This window comes from Dama dama, chromosome X (assembly GCF_033118175.1).
Source record: "Dama dama isolate Ldn47 chromosome X, ASM3311817v1, whole genome shotgun sequence".
Taxonomy (NCBI): domain Eukaryota; kingdom Metazoa; phylum Chordata; class Mammalia; order Artiodactyla; family Cervidae; genus Dama; species Dama dama.
This window is the reverse complement of record NC_083714.1, coordinates 134,881,042-134,898,188: the sequence shown is the minus strand read 5'-3', so window position 1 is coordinate 134,898,188 and position 17,147 is coordinate 134,881,042. Positions and strand designations below refer to the sequence as shown.

At 51.2% G+C, this 17,147-nt stretch overlaps 1 protein-coding gene across 6 annotated transcripts in view; it reads right to left on the bottom strand.

Moving 5' to 3' along the window:
- Positions 1–4,092: 4,092 nt before the first annotated feature.
- The window catches only part of PHKA2 (phosphorylase kinase regulatory subunit alpha 2), a 93,176-nt gene continuing 80,121 nt past the window's right edge, over positions 4,093–17,147 (bottom strand). For 3 of the 6 annotated variants that reach the window (XM_061135973.1, XM_061135977.1, XM_061135974.1), the window contains 13 exons: positions 16,836–16,992; positions 16,051–16,130; positions 15,776–15,854; positions 15,562–15,691; positions 15,358–15,459; positions 10,888–11,006; positions 10,124–10,153; positions 9,006–9,059; positions 7,379–7,549; positions 6,985–7,185; positions 6,144–6,197; positions 5,093–5,293; positions 4,093–4,732 (listed from right to left, as the gene is read on the bottom strand). In XM_061135973.1, the coding sequence (XP_060991956.1) occupies positions 4,562–4,732; positions 5,093–5,293; positions 6,144–6,197; positions 6,985–7,185; positions 7,379–7,549; positions 9,006–9,059; positions 10,124–10,153; positions 10,888–11,006; positions 15,358–15,459; positions 15,562–15,691; positions 15,776–15,854; positions 16,051–16,130; positions 16,836–16,992 (1,549 nt within the window). In that variant the 3' untranslated portion in view covers positions 4,093–4,561. The remainder of the gene's footprint in view (positions 4,733–5,092; positions 5,294–6,143; positions 6,198–6,984; positions 7,186–7,378; positions 7,550–9,005; positions 9,060–10,123; positions 10,154–10,887; positions 11,007–15,357; positions 15,460–15,561; positions 15,692–15,775; positions 15,855–16,050; positions 16,131–16,835; positions 16,993–17,147) is intronic. The other 3 variants (XM_061135978.1, XM_061135975.1, XM_061135976.1) reach the window with 3 other exon arrangements.

Below are 17,147 nucleotides of genomic sequence, written 5' to 3'. Positions count from 1 at the left end.
TATGCACACTGTCAGGATACAGGCTTACACTTCGAATCAGTTCTAACTCTTTATTTTTAAATCCCCCAGCTGGTTGAAGACTTAGAAGGAAAGATGAGACAATTATTTGCATCTTGTCCCAGGCGGGCTGTCACTCAGAGTCCAGGAAAAGGCGGGTGTGCCAGGAGCTTTGTCACACTCCTTGGAAGCTGAATGACAGCAGGTGGTCTGCTGGGCAGTCCAGGTAGCAGCAGCGACCCTGCCTGTGACTCAGTAACATTTCTACTAGAGAGAACCTGGGACTGGCCCAGCTTGAGTGAAGAGCGGGGCGGTGGGCTGCCTGCTGTGCACACCCTCTTCACTCCTGCCACCCAAGCCTCAAAAAGGCACCCCCTGGGGGAGCACCTGTCCTTCTCTGGACAGAGGCATACGAGCCAAGGGTCCTGGCTGTAGTGGACACTTAGTTTTAGATGCTTAACATGTGAACCCCCTTCCTGGGTCTGGGGGTAGTTCTCCCCATTATGAAGCCAGCTCCACCAACCTCCCACCCCAGCTAATGGAACACACCTGCCGGATTCTGAGTTGACCAGTAGTGACGGTGTGAAATCTAGTCTGGAGACCGGTGGCAGCCTCAATATTTAGTTTCTGAAAGAACAGAGGTGGTGGTTCTAGTGACAGCGGTTGGCTTTGGGGGCATCTGTGGTGTAAGTCATGGTGTGAGCACAGGAAGGACTGGGGAGTCGCCAAGTCTGGTGATCATGTGACTTAGCCCATATCCTTTAAGACACATGTTTCCTACCCAGCTAGAGTTGCTGTCTAATTTCAACTAAAAACTCTGACATAGTGGTGAGTGGTGACACAGAGACCATGAGAGAACAAAGACAGTGACTAAGAATTCTCCTTGGCAAGTGTGCCCTCTTGGGTTTGTAGCTGGAAAGGTCTTCCAAAAAGGAAAAAAGGAAGGTGTAACCATTGCCCCATGCCCAGTTTAGATGGAGCTCCGGGCCGTGCCCTTTGCAAAGCCTGTCTCACCAGCCACCAGCCGTAGGCATCTGGCAGCCACCCTGCTGAGAGGTGGTCCTGTCCTGGAGCATGGGAGGCTTGACAATGTGCCTCCTTAGGTCTTCTCAAACACGACTGGCGTCTTTTCATCCTTGCTGCACCAGTCCAGTGATAACCGCCCCCAGTAAGTGCCTTCTTGAGCAATTTGTTTTTCATAATAGTTGACATACTACAACAAGGCAGAGAGGTGAATCGTGACTTTAGAGTTCATTGGTTCCAATGATTCCCGTCCTTCTAAGAAGGCATTTTTGCCAAAATTGCACATATGCTCCTTAAAAACATATACAGTTGTTTTCTGATAGAATTTTCCCATCTCTCAAACCATCAAACCCTGTGTGCCTTTGGTTTGAAAATAGTCTTTCTTGCAGTTTCAGGTGGTCGTGCTCCTTAGAAGTGTCTTGGTAACTTGAGGATATGGCTTTTCCTAAACAGCTTTGAAGGAACAAGGGGACCCCAGGCTCTAAGAAGGTGGCAGTGTGGCTGTACCGTCCCCTCACCAGCAGAGCTATCAGTGTCCAAGTCCGGGAGAACAGAAGGCATTGTGGGAACATGCAAAGTGCAGAAGTGTACAGAACAGATGGCAGGGGCTTCAAAAGCGTAAGAATCACCTTGAAAGATAATGGCACTGAGGGAGGGGGTGGGAGGCTTTTGTACCTTTTGACAAGGAAGCAGGGGAGACAAAAGTGATTTGCCAGACTTGCGTGTAAGTCAATAGAACTGAGATGCTCTGCCATAATTTACATCAAGGCAGGCCTGGCTGCCTGTCTTCTTGTCCAGAAATAAGTGGTATCAATCAACTGACAAACTGTTTCTCTTGCCTCCTGATCTTTTTTGTACATAAGGAGCATTTACATCCTCTCTATCCAGGCAGTCATTGTGTAATGATCTCTCCTTCCATTCCCCGCACCTCAGAAGAGTTGCCGATGCTCTGACTGACCTCCGGACCAACATGGCCCGGGAGTCACCAGCTTGACTGGAGAGCCTCGCAGCTCCCCCAGCCCAGCCACTGGGCGCATCTGGCTTCAAGGGAGCAGCTGTCACTCCCTCCCACTGAGCCCCGCCCTAGGCTGTGGGCCTCTTGCCCGGCTGCCAGATGGGCAGACTGAGGCCCACAGAGGCTAAACAATGGCCCACGTCACGGGGCTGCCGATGGTGGTGCTGGCTGGGGAGGCTAGTCCATCTGACTCAGAGACTGAGCCTTCCATGTTACTGGGGTCCCCTGGGTCAGGGCCAGAGCAAGCAGCAGGTGGGCAGCCAGCTGCTTTTCGACTGATGTGACAAGAAATGTTTGTCACAGAACCTGCTAAGCCCCAGCCATGGCAAAGGTCTAAGCATGGCCTCTCTGCTGTGAGGAGGCAGAGAGGAAAGAGTACGCCTGCCCCACTGCAACCACTGCCACTGAGTGTTGAGCACAAGCGCCCCAGGCACCTGGGCTCCTGGTGTGGGAACCTGTCCACTGAGGCTAGGATGGTAGCAGGACAGGCCTCTCCCATCCCCCTCCAACATCTGTTCCCTTTCTTGGTGGCATGGGCCTCAGCTGCTTGTGAAAGGGATCAAGCCTCAGAAGCCTGTTCTTTGAAGCTGACAGCTTGATGCCTGTGGAAATGCAGTACTATTTCAGGATTTCATTTGAAAGAGGTTTCAAAAGAGTGAATCGAAGGCTCAGTTGAATTGCTTATTATGGCTCTTCTCCCGGCCGCGTCTCGGTTGGTGAGGCCAAACACAGCATCTGCGGCTTTGCACGTCATCCACAGGCAGGTGATGGTTCTAAATTAGCACCTGGCTCATTCTGGAAGGCTGTAACTCTTCCGGAGCCTTTGCCCGAGAGGCGACCGGGCCTTTAGCAGCTTGTACCTTTACATTCTCCGTGTTTGAAATGATCCACCAGGGAGCTTATCTGCTCAATGACATGAGTCTTGTCTATGTTAAGCATGTGCTTAGTCGCTCAGTCATGTCTGACTCTTTGCAACCCCATGGACTGTACCCTGCCAGGCTCCTCTGTCCATGGGCTTCTCCAGGCCAGAATACTGGAGTGGGTTGCCATGCCCTTCTCCAGGGGATGTTCCAGGGATTGAAACCAAGTCTGCCGTGTTGCAGGCGGATTCTTTACAGACTGAGCCACCAGGGAAGCATGTGTTAAAGACACCAAAAATAAAGGCTATGAAATGTGGGGCCTGTGACCTCCCCTCCATGGACCCTTTGAGACAAAAGGGAGCAAACAGGCTTCCAAGGAAAGAGGTGGAAGAGAGAGGAAGGCTCTGGGCACCACAGCAGCTCAGGGGGCACGGCCCCACCTACCCACACCGTCTGTGGGATCTGCTGCACCAACGGCAGGCCTCTGGGTGGTACCACCGTCCTGTCTCGCACCTTATCCTCCCCTGTCCCACGGCCCCCACCCTGAGCGCTGAGTCATGTCTCCTGTATTTTTGTATTTCCACACCTTATACAGCTTCCCACATGTGCCAATGAATGATGGAAGGAAGCACCTAGTAAGCTGTGGAGAAAGGTTTCACATACTTCTTGGCGCTCACGGTCTCCAGACACCTGAGGGCCTCATGGTGAAAGTGCTGCTGGGAGAAAGGCCTGAGCCCAGCCTGGCTCTGCCGCAGGGGGGGCACTGTTTCTGAGCACATCTTGCATTTCTGTGGCACTGGATGCTGCAGACTCACGACATGGCTCCCCCAGAACACGGGGTCGTGCTGCTCCCTGCTGGCCATCACCCCATGTGGGAGGGTGGAGGTGGGGGCACAGGCCTGTGCACACAGACTCCCTGCCTACACCAGCCCCCAAACAACAGTTGGCCCAGCTATAAGAAGAGTTGGCTCCTCCTCTGCCTTTTTTTCTTCTTGGTTAGATTGAAAGATGTGGGATTTTTCACAAGGCAGGAGAAACCCCTAATTCATGGGTGGCCAAGATAAAATCCTTGAAGACCATGAGCCAAAGTGAAGTGGGAGCAGTTTTCTAAATCTGGGTGAGAGAACTGTCACACGAAGATAGCCATGCCCATAGGACAAGATGCTGAGAAAGCCAGCCAGGCACGAGAAAACCAGGCCCCACAGAAAGAGATGTTCTATTCAGTAAACAATTTGACCCACAGACAGACCATACCCTGTTAAGATGTTCCCTTTGTTAAGGTTTGCAGCTGCTGGAAGGATCTTTCCATGTTGAAGATGTGTCAGTAGCTCATGGAACCTGTTCGGGAACTCCGCGAGAGCTGATTTAAGCTGCCTTTTCACTTCACTCTGCACTCAACAGAGACTCTCTTCTAATCTGTCCTCAGACTCCAGGAGACCAGATGCTGTGACAAAAGTTTCAGTGAGATGAGTGTAGACGATGACTCCCCCAGTGCTCCTCAGGGGCACCCCTTTCTGGGGTTTGGATGTCTACTGCTTTCAAGTGTGTCACTATCATCCCCTCCCTGCCAGGGATTCTGATGGGCAAGACTTTGGGGAAAGCACAGGGGATCTTGGGGAACACAAGGAAGTGCCCACGAGAAAGAGAAAGACTGAGCACCGAGGCCCTACTGCATCTGGCAACCTGAGTTGGGCAGCAGTTCCTGCAAATGAGAAGCCACCGCTTTCGTTAGGTAGGTCATCGTCCCATAAGCCCCACTTGGAGCGCTGTCATAAAAGAAGTGGCAGATGCCTGTGGCTTGGTCTTTCTCCAGCGTGTCCGTGGCTCCAGTCGACACCTGCAGCAGGAAAAAAAGGCAGAGGCAATGTGTGAGCAGAGCCAGCGCTCCCAGCCGAACGTGGGCAGTGCAACACTGATTCTAGGATGAGAGGATGGCTTCTCCTAGCTGGACTTTGGTTTACACGGGGCCAGACATGTGTTGGCTCTAAAACCTATACTGAAGGGGGCCTGTCCATCGCCAAAGGTCAAGATTTCCCAGTGGCCACAAACCATTTTCAAACCAAATGGTTGACATTTTTCACCATCTGTGAGGACATTTTTTGTTTAAGAACCACCTCTCCTACTGGACACAGGATCTCCAGCTTCGAGAGAGGTGAATGGCAGCCAACCCAGCTATACTGCCTCTGGGCACGCCCACCTGGTCCTGTAGGAACAGCTGGTTGGCCATGTGCACAATCTGGTCCACGTGGATGATGCCCCCGATGCTGTTCATCTCTGTGTCTGAGAGCAGTGTCAGCACCATGATGGCTTCCACCAGCAGCTGGCGGTATTCGGGTTGTGGCACTCGGTTCAGCACTGACTCAACGTGGACAGCAAACTTGATCTCCTGCGGGGTCATCTGCCAAGGGACCAGCAGAGACGGGTCAGGAGCGAGCAGAGGACAGACAGCCCTGTCACCCACGCCGCCCGCAGCACCCACTGACTCAGAGGGCTTCCTTGCTGGCCACTGGGCTAATCCTGCTCACAGGAATCCTCTGAAGCAGGAGGCTGAGAGCCAGCCAGCCCTGTCCTAGCATTAGTCATCCATCCTGATGGACTGTGACCTCTATCAACATGATCATGTCTTGTTTTTTTTCTTTTTTCACTATTCTTTGTGGCATATAGCATGGTGTCTTCGGTAGGGTAAAAATGAAAACATCAATTTTTTAAAGAATGAACAGGGGTAAAGAAACCAGGGAAGATGACTGTTGTCAGAGGAGGCTGCTACAGGTCCAGGGAACTCTTCCCTTACCAGAGTTTTCAGGAGCAATCTAGAGATCTGGAGAGTCCAGATATGCTGTTTCTGGGGGGAAGGAAGAAAGGTGATGCTAATGTGGGAAAAAACTGTAAAGCTTGAGGGTTAAGTGTTGAGAAAGATGCACACGTGCTATGTCGCTTCAGTCGTGTCTCTGCGACCCCATGGACTGTGGCCCCCCAGGTTCCTCTGTCCATGGGATTCTCCAGGCAGGAATACTGGAGTGGATTGCTATTTCCTCCTTCAGGGTATCTTCCTGACCCAGGGATTGAACCTGTGTCTCTCGCATTGCCAGGTAGGTTCTTTACCACTCGCATCACCTGGGAAGTCCTGAGATAGGGCTTGCAAATGGCCTGTATGTATGTAATGAGCTTGAAAGAAGGGTGAGTGGAAAGAGTCCAAGAAATCTAGCACTCGGTGAAAACTCATGGCATGTATGTTTTTCCCATCATACCTCTTGCGTGGTCGAGGACGGGAGCACGTAACCGTCGATGGACAGACCATGGCACTGGAGGCAGAACACACATTGCACATGTCAGAACCTGATTAAAAAGTGTGCATACACACTCACGTTGTGCTGCCCTGGAAGCCAGCGCGAGGAGTGGAACACGCCAGACTGTGAGAGTTATTTTTAGAGAGCTTGTTCTCACTGCCCACAGGCTGTGTTTTCGATGGAACAGTTCTAAGGAGCCGGCAGGCGTTGTTCAGATCTCACACGAACAACGCCCCAGGGACCTGCTGGGTTGTCCTCTGTGGGAGCTCCGAGTTTCACTCAGCAGCCCAGTCCTGGCGGCTGAGAGGCCCCCTTTGGTGCCAGAGCAAGGGAGATGTTCATGGTTCCTGCTGGCAGAGTGATCCTTCTATGCCTTCGCAGGCATCTATTTTTAAGGTTTCTATAATAAGCACCAATCACAAAAGACTAGAGCACATGCACAGACACGCACACGCACACTCATGTATATAAATAACAAGTGCTGGCTCTGTACAAAGTGCCGCTTTTTCATAATAAAAGCAGCTTGGTATCAGGCCAGCAGGAGCCCGGATGGAAGCATGCGAGGCCCCAGGAAGAGTGGGAAGGTCTTCTAGGAACCATGTGGGCACCAAAGTCACCTAAGAGGACAGGGCGCCCTCGGGCCTCCTGTGCCCAAGCTTTGACGGAGACCTCACAGGGAGCAGAATGCAGAAGACTGGGGAGGGGGTGTTGTGCGCCCTCTTTGGGGTGACTTTTCTCTCCTGGCCTCTCCTACTGTGAAATAAGCTAACAAAAATAACTGAGGAAAAAAAATCAGTCCTGCCTGTGTGGTTCTTGGTTTGCATAGAAGCTTCTGATGGAGACCAACAGTCCCTCTGGCAGGACACTGGCACACTCCAGGGCTGAGGAGGGAGAAAGTAGCTGCAGGGACCAAGGTGCGTGGCTGTTGCAGGTCGGCCGGGTCACAGCATTTTATCCTGAGCCTTCCTGGCCTTCTTTGCCTCTTGCCTCCCTTCAGACTTTGCTGTGTTCAGAAAATGGGTCAGAGGTGGTGCCACACAAGCTGGGCCGCCACTTTATCTAACTGGTTCGGTTTCCAGCCAGCATTTCTCAACCAGGGGCACTTGGCCCCCGAGGGGACACTTGTCAGCGCCTGGGGACATTTGGGTGGTCACACTGGGTGGTGGGGGGTGATGCAGCTCAGCAGCCAGGCTCACCTTCTGAAGGATCTTCCACACCTTCTGGTAGAATCCCACAGGGACCCTGTTGATGGCGCCATCCAGCCTTCTCCTGCGCAGCCACTGGCCCTGCCGTTCCCCCCAGCCCATGTGCTGCCCACCTGAGTCTGATGATGATGTGCCCGTGGGTGAGGACGGGGTGCTGGACCTCTGCAAGACAGAAGGGCGTGGCTTTCAGAAGCCTCAGGAGGGCTGCCGGGGACTAGTCAGAAACACCAGCTGGCTTTACCGGTTTGGTGACCCAGCTTCTTCCCTGCACTCCTCCAGCCGCCAAGAGGGGGTGCACCGGCAGAGGCCCCAGGCCCAGCAGAGAGGCCCAGCAGGTCAGGGGTTGGGCTCTGGGGGGCTAAGAACCCCAACTCCACACAAGCAGCGGAGCACAGGCGGGCACCCTGAGTGCAGATGCGGGCAGCCCTACAGCCCAGGGAGAACAAGGCCATGGGGACTGCATTCTTCCTGTGGAGCCTGGAGCGTGGTGGTCACTGTGCTGCGGGACCGGGGCCACCGGAATACAACACCCAGCGCTGGGTGAGGCTCTGAGCCCCAGGAGGAAGGCCTCAGACCATGGTGTGTCCACCTTCCTCTTCAGTGGCTTTCTATTCTGTTCTCAGCATGGGGCTTTCTCCTCATTCGGGGTGATGACTGCCTCAGAGCTGGGGTACCATCTCCTCCTCACCTCCTCCCGGACACTGGATTTATTCTGGCCTCTGCAAGGGAAGCACTGGGGCAGGGCCAGCAGTTTGGCTTCTGCCTTGGGAGCCACAGGCCCGCCCACAACTGCGGAGGCCGCGGGAGAGGCTCCAGGGGCCTGAGATCTGAACGGGGCTCCCTGGGTGCAGCCTCCCTGTGGCCAAGCGCACGTCCACTCAGCCAGCGGCCTCCCAGTCGGGGATGGAATAACCTTCATCCTTACACATGATCTGAGTTCCGGACTATCTGGCAGTTTTCCTTTCTTGGTGTGCAACCTCAAATTTAAACCTCCACAGGGCTGGAGGCTTCTCGGAGCACACATTTTGACTTCATTGGGTCTTATTTTGAAAAGGCTGTTAGGCTGGGTTATTCCACTGGGCTCATTACTGCCATTTAAATACGGCAATAATTAGAGACAAATAAAAGTACTTACAGCCATACTCATCAGTGACTCAGCTGGTTTTCTCCCTCTAGTTTTGGGAGGAAGATTCAGACTTGCCTGTGCAATTAGAACATTTCCTCCAGCTCATCTGGGGCCTCCAGGCAAGTGGGGCCACAGCATTTACAAAGTGCCCATCAGCTCATGCGGGCAGTGGTTCACCCCCGTGGCTTAATAGAAAGATGCATAACCACTGTCCCGAAGGTTCCAGAAGCGCCTGGGGATCGGTGAGAAGAGCGTTGCTCACTCACAGCACATCGAGGAGCCTAAGCAGAGAACTCAAGATGGAAAAACAAAGCTCTCAGTTCCACAATTCTGCTTGCTCTCTAGCCTCTCCTCTGTCATGGTGACAGTCCCATGCTAACACTTAAACCTGTTCACAGCTTGGGGAGGGAGGGAGGGAGGTGGGGGGAGCAAGAGAAGGGCAAGGAGAGGATGCGGACACCACAAATGAGGAGGCGAGGATGCATGGTTTACCGCAGACTTGGAGGAGTGTGCGCTGCTGGACGCGGCCTGGCTCACAGATATGAGCTACAAAACAGAGAGAGTCCACTCAGTCATGTGCACTGACACCAGAGGATGCATGCAGAGAGGAGGAGCATAGAACAGCCTCGAAAACAGCCGAGGAAGCAAGACGTGGAGGATGCAGGCGGCGGAAGTTCTCAGTCACCCCCAAGGCAGACGGCCCACGGTGCAGGGGCAGAGCTCCGCTTTCTCTGAGTGTGGAGCTTCCCCGTGTCTAGTCAATGTGGAGGCGACTTGTCAAGTTAGGATACAACTTATTTTCCAAAGTCACAGCCTCAAGATGCTAATCTTTTATGTTAATTTTGGAAAGAGAATAATGTATTTCCTTGATGTAAGTGGCCAAATCCAATACTTATATTGGCTAACTGAACTTAAACCCATGCAAGAGAAACAGTGATCATTCTGTCCCCATAATAAGCAACGACAGCATTAAACAGACGGAAGGAAGCCCCCAGATTCAGCTCCAGTCAACTGCCATCAGGATGTGGGCAACCAGAGGGACGGTGCCACCAAGTGGCTGGCACAGGCAGACGTTTGAAAAGTCTGTTCCTTACTTGGAAAGAGCATAGATTCCAATGAGAGGGCACATGTGTTTTTCCCTGGGACTGAACAGGGAATCTGCACGTCAGTAGAGACTCTGTGCTCTCTCAGTCACAGAAACAGGAAATTGTTAGGAATGGTTCTCCAGTATTTTTTCTATTGCTATAATCAGTGACCACAGTCTACTTGTCCCTATTCAGTTCTGTTTTTTGAACAGATACTCCTGCGGAGGCAGAACCCATCTCCATCCATCTGTTTCACAAAGTATCCTATGAAACCCAAGAGTTTGATAAATGGATTTTTTTCCTCAAGGCATGGGGCAAGGTCACTTCTCTTGCTTTCAAGTCCAGCGCTCGGCCTGTCCCAAGGGATGCCTGCCACAGCCTGTGGAGTCGCCTCCACCCAAGCCTGTTCGATGGGCAGAACTGTTCTCCATGGCTTGAGACTCTGTACTCACAGCCTCACTTCCAACATTCAAGCCAGAAAGAACATGAAGCACAGTAAAGGAGGAAAGAAGACAGATGTTTCACCTGTTCATCAGCACTAAACCGCCTAGTCATCTGAAAGCAAAAATATATCAGAAAATAAAAACCAGTTTCAAATCAAGGCTGCCTTACTACTTGTATCACCCTCTAGAACATCCAAGGAAGTGTTGGTCCACCTGCAGGGTGTAACCATTAGTGCCTCATGGGCTCAATCTACTGAGGCCACGTTTGAAATGGAGAAAATCCCAGTGCATTTCTCACTGCAGGTCACAATCAGCAGGAAACTATTTCCTACTGTAGATCACTGTCAAGTCCTAGCATGGTACCCAACCCATTAGGACTGAAAGGCTGCTGACTTGCAGTCCTATGGGATCAGTCGAGAAGGAATTTATTATGAATTAAAGGTGAGCACCAAAAAGACACACCTATGGATGGTGGAAAATAAGGATATCATGCGCATTCCAGTCTATTTCTACACTCCTTCATTTCACTGTTGCATTTGAAGGACACACTGGATGGAGAGAGGATTCAGTGACCTTTTGCAATGGCTGCGATCCTCTTGAAAGACTGGTTCTTGGCAACAGGCAAACATGGGGCAGGCTATTTTCCAGAATGCTCACCTAACATGGTTAATGCTTAAGATGAGTGCGTGTGGGTACACGAGTGGCTCTGGGATGTCTGAGCACAGGAGGGATCTCTCATCCTTTACCAGGCGGGCTGTGGTCTGCATGCCTGGGGCTTCTATCATGTTCTCAGTTGAGCCCAGACAGGAAGACCACTTCTTTCGTGGCACCGAGAGCTCTTCTTACCTGTTTCATCTCACTCCTCAGCCTGTTGATGCCACTTCTCTCAGTTTTGGTGACTCCAGTGTGGCCCACCTCGTGGATAGAGACAGCAGGGCTGGGTGTGGAGGAATGAATGGGCCGCACTGCAAGGGAAACACACAAGGGGTCTGTAGAAATTATATCGCGTCCGCCCTCAGAGGGACACATGCATGTGCTCGTTTTTCTCTCTCTCTCTCCCCGATTCAGCTGTGCACTCCCATTTCCAGGATGTGGAGCAGGGCCTGCGATACAGCATGGGCTCAGTATGCATTTGAGTGAATGGGTGACACAGTGAACATGACTTAAGCAGCATGCAGGAAACACTGAATGACCAGAAAGCCCTTCAATGATTTGAGCATGTTTTTTAAAATAACTTTTAACGTCTCTAAGTGTACCCCTTCCTTGTCGAAACCTGAGCCCACCCGATAAAAGTCCAGCCTTGGGGCAAGAAAGGGAAGAACAAGCCAACCAAAGGTGAAGACACAGCAGCGGCCATCCCAGAAGGGGCAGGGGGGCTCCACCCTGCTGCAGTGGCCTGTCCATGGCCTTGCCCCACTCACTGATGCTCCACTCTGTGCACACAGTGATCATTCTAAAGGGTACACGGGGGACCATGTCACTGCCCACTCGGACTCCTTTCAGGCCTAGCCCAGTCTTCAGGATAAAGCCTCCCAAGGGCACATGAAGCCCCACCGAGTGGAACCTACCCGCTCCTCACAGCTGTCCCCTCCGAGGCAGTCCCTCAGTGCTGGGTGTTGCACCGGTGGCTCCCTCCCATCCCAGAGGAGTGGAGACAAATAAGGAGCCCAAGGACAGCAGAGAGGGAGGACCCACGAAGAGTAGCCAGAGTGGGAGGAGGGACATGGGGAGAGTGGAAAACAGAAGCCAAAGGGGCCTGTTTGTACTGGGCATTAGCTGAAAACATTAATCTCAGACACCTCAGGATTTAATAAAAATTGAGTTTTCTTTTTATAAAAATTGAACAGTTACAGGTAGGACCACTTAAACTGAACAATTATAAAGGACAATTAACAAATGTTATATGCAAAAAGACAGGACCTCTTCTGGCCTTGCTTGCAATTTGACATGTGTATGGTTTCAGACGACATTACTCTGTTCCTAGTTTCATAAGCTTCTATAGCTTTATATCTAGCAGCAATTTTTCAGTAATTATCTGTGTCAAACCACGTATATTATTTTGATGAACAGAACACATTAAATATTTATCTTATATATTTACATTTCAAGGATTGTGCATTTGAAAGGACTGAAAATTACTTTTGGAAAAGGATCCTGAGCGTTCCTCCTTCAGGAAAGGAGAAAAACCACCAAAACACATCTGATTGCACGATGCTGACTTTGTTTGCCTGCTGGCACCCACTCTAAAGAAAAAGATCTGAAGTACCCAATGTCCTTATTAAATAAAAAGAATGACAGCCCACACTGCATTTCTTTGGCTTGATGAAATAAATTCACCAATGTGTCTGCAAATCAGTTCACTTTATTGTGAGGAGGATAAATGATAATTGCCTCAATTATAATTAGGGAGCATTTGAGAACAGAATTCCATCAGGACTTGGGCGATTGTATTTCCTAACACTGGAGACAGGGTTCCGGTACAGAGAAAAAGGGAGAGAGCAAGATGAGGATGAAGCAAACTCAGCAAGGTGTTGTGAGGCTGCAGAGTGCTGTTCTCCGGGCCTACAAAGGGTAACAGGGGTCTGGTTGAGAACTCACCCACACTAAAGGTGGAGCACTCGGGTGCTGCAAAGACAGCCCTCACGTGCGGACCCCCTGGTCACCTCACCCCTTTCTAAGCCCCGTGCACAAGAGGGAGGACAGGGTGCAGAGGGGTGTACCATGTCCACGTGCTCCCATGGCTCTCCCCAGCAGTTCGCGAGAGGATCACAGAGCCCTCCAAGTTGCAACCTTAAACCTAGGACTCTTGTCAATGTCAGTGAAGTACGAACCTTACACCCAAACTGTATGTCCCGAATCAATGATTACTGATGTTGTTTGTATAGAAGCAGTTCCAGGCAGCGCTGGATACGTCAGTCAAACCCTCAGTGACCCCCTCCCCACAGAGGAAAGAAAGCTGAAAGGCAGGGGTTAGCAAACTTCAGAGGCGACCCACTGTCTGTCTCCGCACAGTCTATGAGGTAAGAATGACTTTGTACATTGTTGGGGGAAAAAAAACAAACGAATAGTATCTTTGTTGTTGTTTAGTTGCAAAGTTGTGTCCAACTCTTTGTGACCCCATGACTGTAGCCCAGCAGGCTCCTGTGTCCGTGGGATTTCCCAGGCAAGAATACTGGAATGGGTTACCATTTCCTTCTCTAGAATAGTATCTTAGGATACATGCAATCATATGCAATTCAAGTTTTGCTGTCCAGGATTGTTTTTTGGCTTCTCTTTGCTGACATGTGGTCTGTGTCTATGTTCAGGTTGTGACAGCCAAGCTGAGGCCTGTGACCAAATGGAGCCTGACTGGTTCCCTCTGGCCTTTCACAGACAGTGTCTGCTGACCTCTGGTCTAGAGGAGGACAGAGCTTAGAAGGGGCTTGGTAAGAGAAAGTAGTGTATCACAAAAGGAAACTCGGGTGGAGGGAGAGGTGGGAAAGAGGCACTTAAGGAGTTGGGGGGCAGTGTTGAAGTGGAGTTTATAATGACCTATGCCCAGCATTTGGTTGTGTTTGTCTGGCATTTGAAAACATGGTCAGATAGGAAAAAAAATAGTTGGGGAGTTGAGAGAGACGCTGTCAAATGGAGGCAGAAAGCCCAGGCTGGCTGAGGAAGGCATGGAAGGAAGGAAGAAGATAACTACTCTGACTGCAGGGCTGGTGGGCACTGCCTAAGTTCTCTGATGTCAGGAGGTAAGGACTCGGAGTCTGTCCTAGAAGACAGGGAGGGCCCAATGTTAATAAAAACCCTCCTTAAAGGAGGCACAGAGATTGTAGCTACTACTTTGTGACTAGACGGGAGCCCAGGTATGAAGGTAGGTGCACTGCTTCCCCAGTGGATGCATCTCCAGCAGCTGCTCATCCCGGGAGGTCCTAGACCAAGTGCTGCTTCTTTTTTTTTTTTTTTTAGCAGTTGGTTCCCGCAAACGGTGGCAGAGCTATGTGCACAGGGCCAGGGGTGAGGGGCACAGTCAGTGGGGCCTATGCAGCCTCCAGTGGGGCGGAGATGGCCACATGTGGGACCAGGGAGGAGTAGCAGCCTGAACAAACCAGCCCTGAGAAGAGGGGCACAGCCTGGCAGGAAGGGGAGGCTGGAGCTTGGAGAAGGGAGAGGATGCTGCTACGGAGAGCTGACAAGGGCCAGATGGGGAAAGGCCTCGGGTGACAGGACCACGGGGGACAGCCAGCTCTCCAGTGCTGTGGGGGCTGGCCTGGAGGGAGGGAGGCAAGGTCAGTTCCTGGTGAGAGAGAGAGGGGAGCAGAACCAGGCTCTGGTGAAGAGTGAGCACAGAAGGAGGCTGCACTGCGACAGGATGACAGGTAGGTACACTTTGGAATATGTTAAACCCACAATGTTTTTGAAACAGCCTTTTCAAAAGCTCTCTGAAAATTGGCAGTCCAAGCAGGTCAGGAAGAAAGGAAAGCAAAACGATTTTGTTTCTGGTGGAATCGCCTATGGCAACACGTGGGGCAGTGCGCTGAGGCCTCTTCCTGCAGCCGTCACAGCTGTGCATCTTATAGATGAAAAACAAACCAAGACTAGAGGGAAATGAGCATTTGATCAGGCTCACTGTGCACTAAGCTCATGTTCATGGTATTGTAAATGTAGTAAAGGTGCATCTAATACTTTTTAGTAATTTCAAAGGATCATGAAATGATCCTGGTTCCTTTTGAGAAAGGTCTACCTGTAGCAACAGATGTTCTACAGTCCATCTACTATGTAAAATAAAGGGAATTTAGTACAGAGTTCTAATTCAGTGGTCTGTGAAAGCATCCAGACACCCTGGTAAGTGTGGAACTGAGGTTCACAAGGCCCTGTCACCAGCTAGCTCTGTGACCTTGGACAAGGGAGAGCTGTCTTAGCTAGCCACGTCCTTCCTAAGAGGGAATCACACAGTTCCAAGTCTTCCCTTGTTGCTGCTGTGGTCTACTGACTGTACCCCACAAGTTCAGTCTTAGGAGAAATGTGTTCTCATTTCTCCCAGGGGTTGTACTGGTTGGTGATGATTTTTCTCCTTGTTCTAGTTCATCTTCCTTATTTGTGGTGGGAGTGGTCTGGCTGCGTTAGGTTTCTCTGCAGTGCCCCCACACCAACATGAGTAAAGGAGATGCCTGTGGACATCAGGCAATATGGTAATTCTCATGCAATTGTGAGATTCATTTGTATTTGCACAGGCAGGGATGTGTTAGAGTTAGGTATAGGAGGAAGGAAGTGGGGGTTGGTGGGGGTGAGGATTAATGAAAAAGGAAAGGAAACAAAGAAAGACTAACTTACTGCTTCTTTCAACACCAAATTCTTTGCCACTTAAGATGTGGTGCAGGAGATTTTTCATATCAAAAGGGCTGAGGTTCATCAAACTTTCAGAAGCTTCTTCTCCTGAAAACAAACATGTTAAGTTTTCCCAGATACAAGACTGGTGGCAGGAAAAGGGAGAGTTGGGTGAACTCAAGCAGTGCGAGCCGCCCTTGAGAATCCCACCTGAACAGTTCAGGCTCCGCGCCAGCTCCGTGGCCATCACCTGAATGATCAGTCCAATTCGGAGCCGGAGCATCTCCACGAAGAGGCTGGGCTGAGACCTGACGTACATCGCCAGGTACACCACAATCTCCTGACACAGACACATGACGAGACGGGGTTTCAGAGGCTGAGTGGTGGCGGACACGCCCCTGCTGCCCAGAGACGGCCCACTGACCTGTGTGAGCACGGCGATGCTGATGTCCTGCCCGCTGGCTTCATAGATGAGCTTTGTGAGTTCCTCGGGGGGAAGAGGCCTAGGAAACAGCAGCAGCACAGAAACACCATGGATGACGCCTATAAGCACCTCTAGCCCTCCATGGAAGAGCCTCATTTTCCACGTGGCAGGGCTCAAGCGACAGGATCTCTTAAAAGACTTTTCCTGAATGGTAGATGGTGCTGAGGTGTCCTCCCCACCCCGAACCTGAGTCCCCCCACAAGCTGAAGACTTACGCAGAGATGGTCTTCTCCCGGGGTTCTGGGGGCAGGCCCACTGTGAGCTGCTTCTGGTGTGACAGCAGGTCCGTGCACGCCTGCATGGTCAGGGAGAGGGTGAGGGGAGAAAGATCAGCAAAGCTGGTGGGGAAGGGTCGCTGCCAATAAATTTTCCTTTATAAACTTGACCTATGCTGCCATTTATTTGAAAATTCATATACATACTCCAGGCTGAGAAACCCAGGCTGAGTTGGGTCCCTGTGGTCTTTGTGTTCCCAGAATGTAGCCCCAGGCCTGGCTCTGCAGGGCCTAGCCGTGAGTCCTGAGTCTTAAAACACCGATGTTAAGACTTAATGACCATATTATAGTCCTAAATTGCCAGTTTCCCCATTATTCACATATAATAAATACTATAATAATGACCTTGAGTGTTATAGAAAGCAGTTTTGGAATTAGCAGGGCCTCAGGGTTAAAATATCCCTGATGACTGTACTACAGATGTGCAGAAATAAGAGCGTTCTGGTTAGGAGGGTGCTGGACCACAGAGCATTTTCATTTTATTTCTTGGTAAATCCTTTTCTGCAGATAAGAAGCAACAAAACTAATCAGTCTGAATTTCAACTGCACTGTCCACCTTCCAAGAGCTGTGGGAGATCAGGAGACAAATACCTGCTCCATCTGTGTATTAAATACCGTGTTTCCTTTACAAATACAAGGTGCTTGCCTCCAGCTCTCCTAATAGGAAGAGAGCATGGGGCTAGAAAGGATAGACAGCCAGCCCGCACACACGCAGTGGCTCTGACCTCAGCCAGGACCTCCACTTTCTTCCGGAGGAGGCCGGAGATGTAGCGGATCAGACCCCACTCCTGGTTCAAGCCGGCCTTCCCATAGAGCTCACTGAGGAGGTTGTGAACAGTGACCCCGTGCTGTCCAGAGAGATTCGTGTCCCAGCTGGGACCCCTGTCAAGAGATGGAAAACCCTCCAAGTGTGGCCCAGAACGTTGAGAAGCCAGATTCTCTCGCAGTGGCGCTCACCTGGCAGGAAGGGAATGCATCAGTGGGCATCGTGCCAAGTGCTTGGGCCCTCCCACGGCCTGTGAGCCTCACTTGGGCCA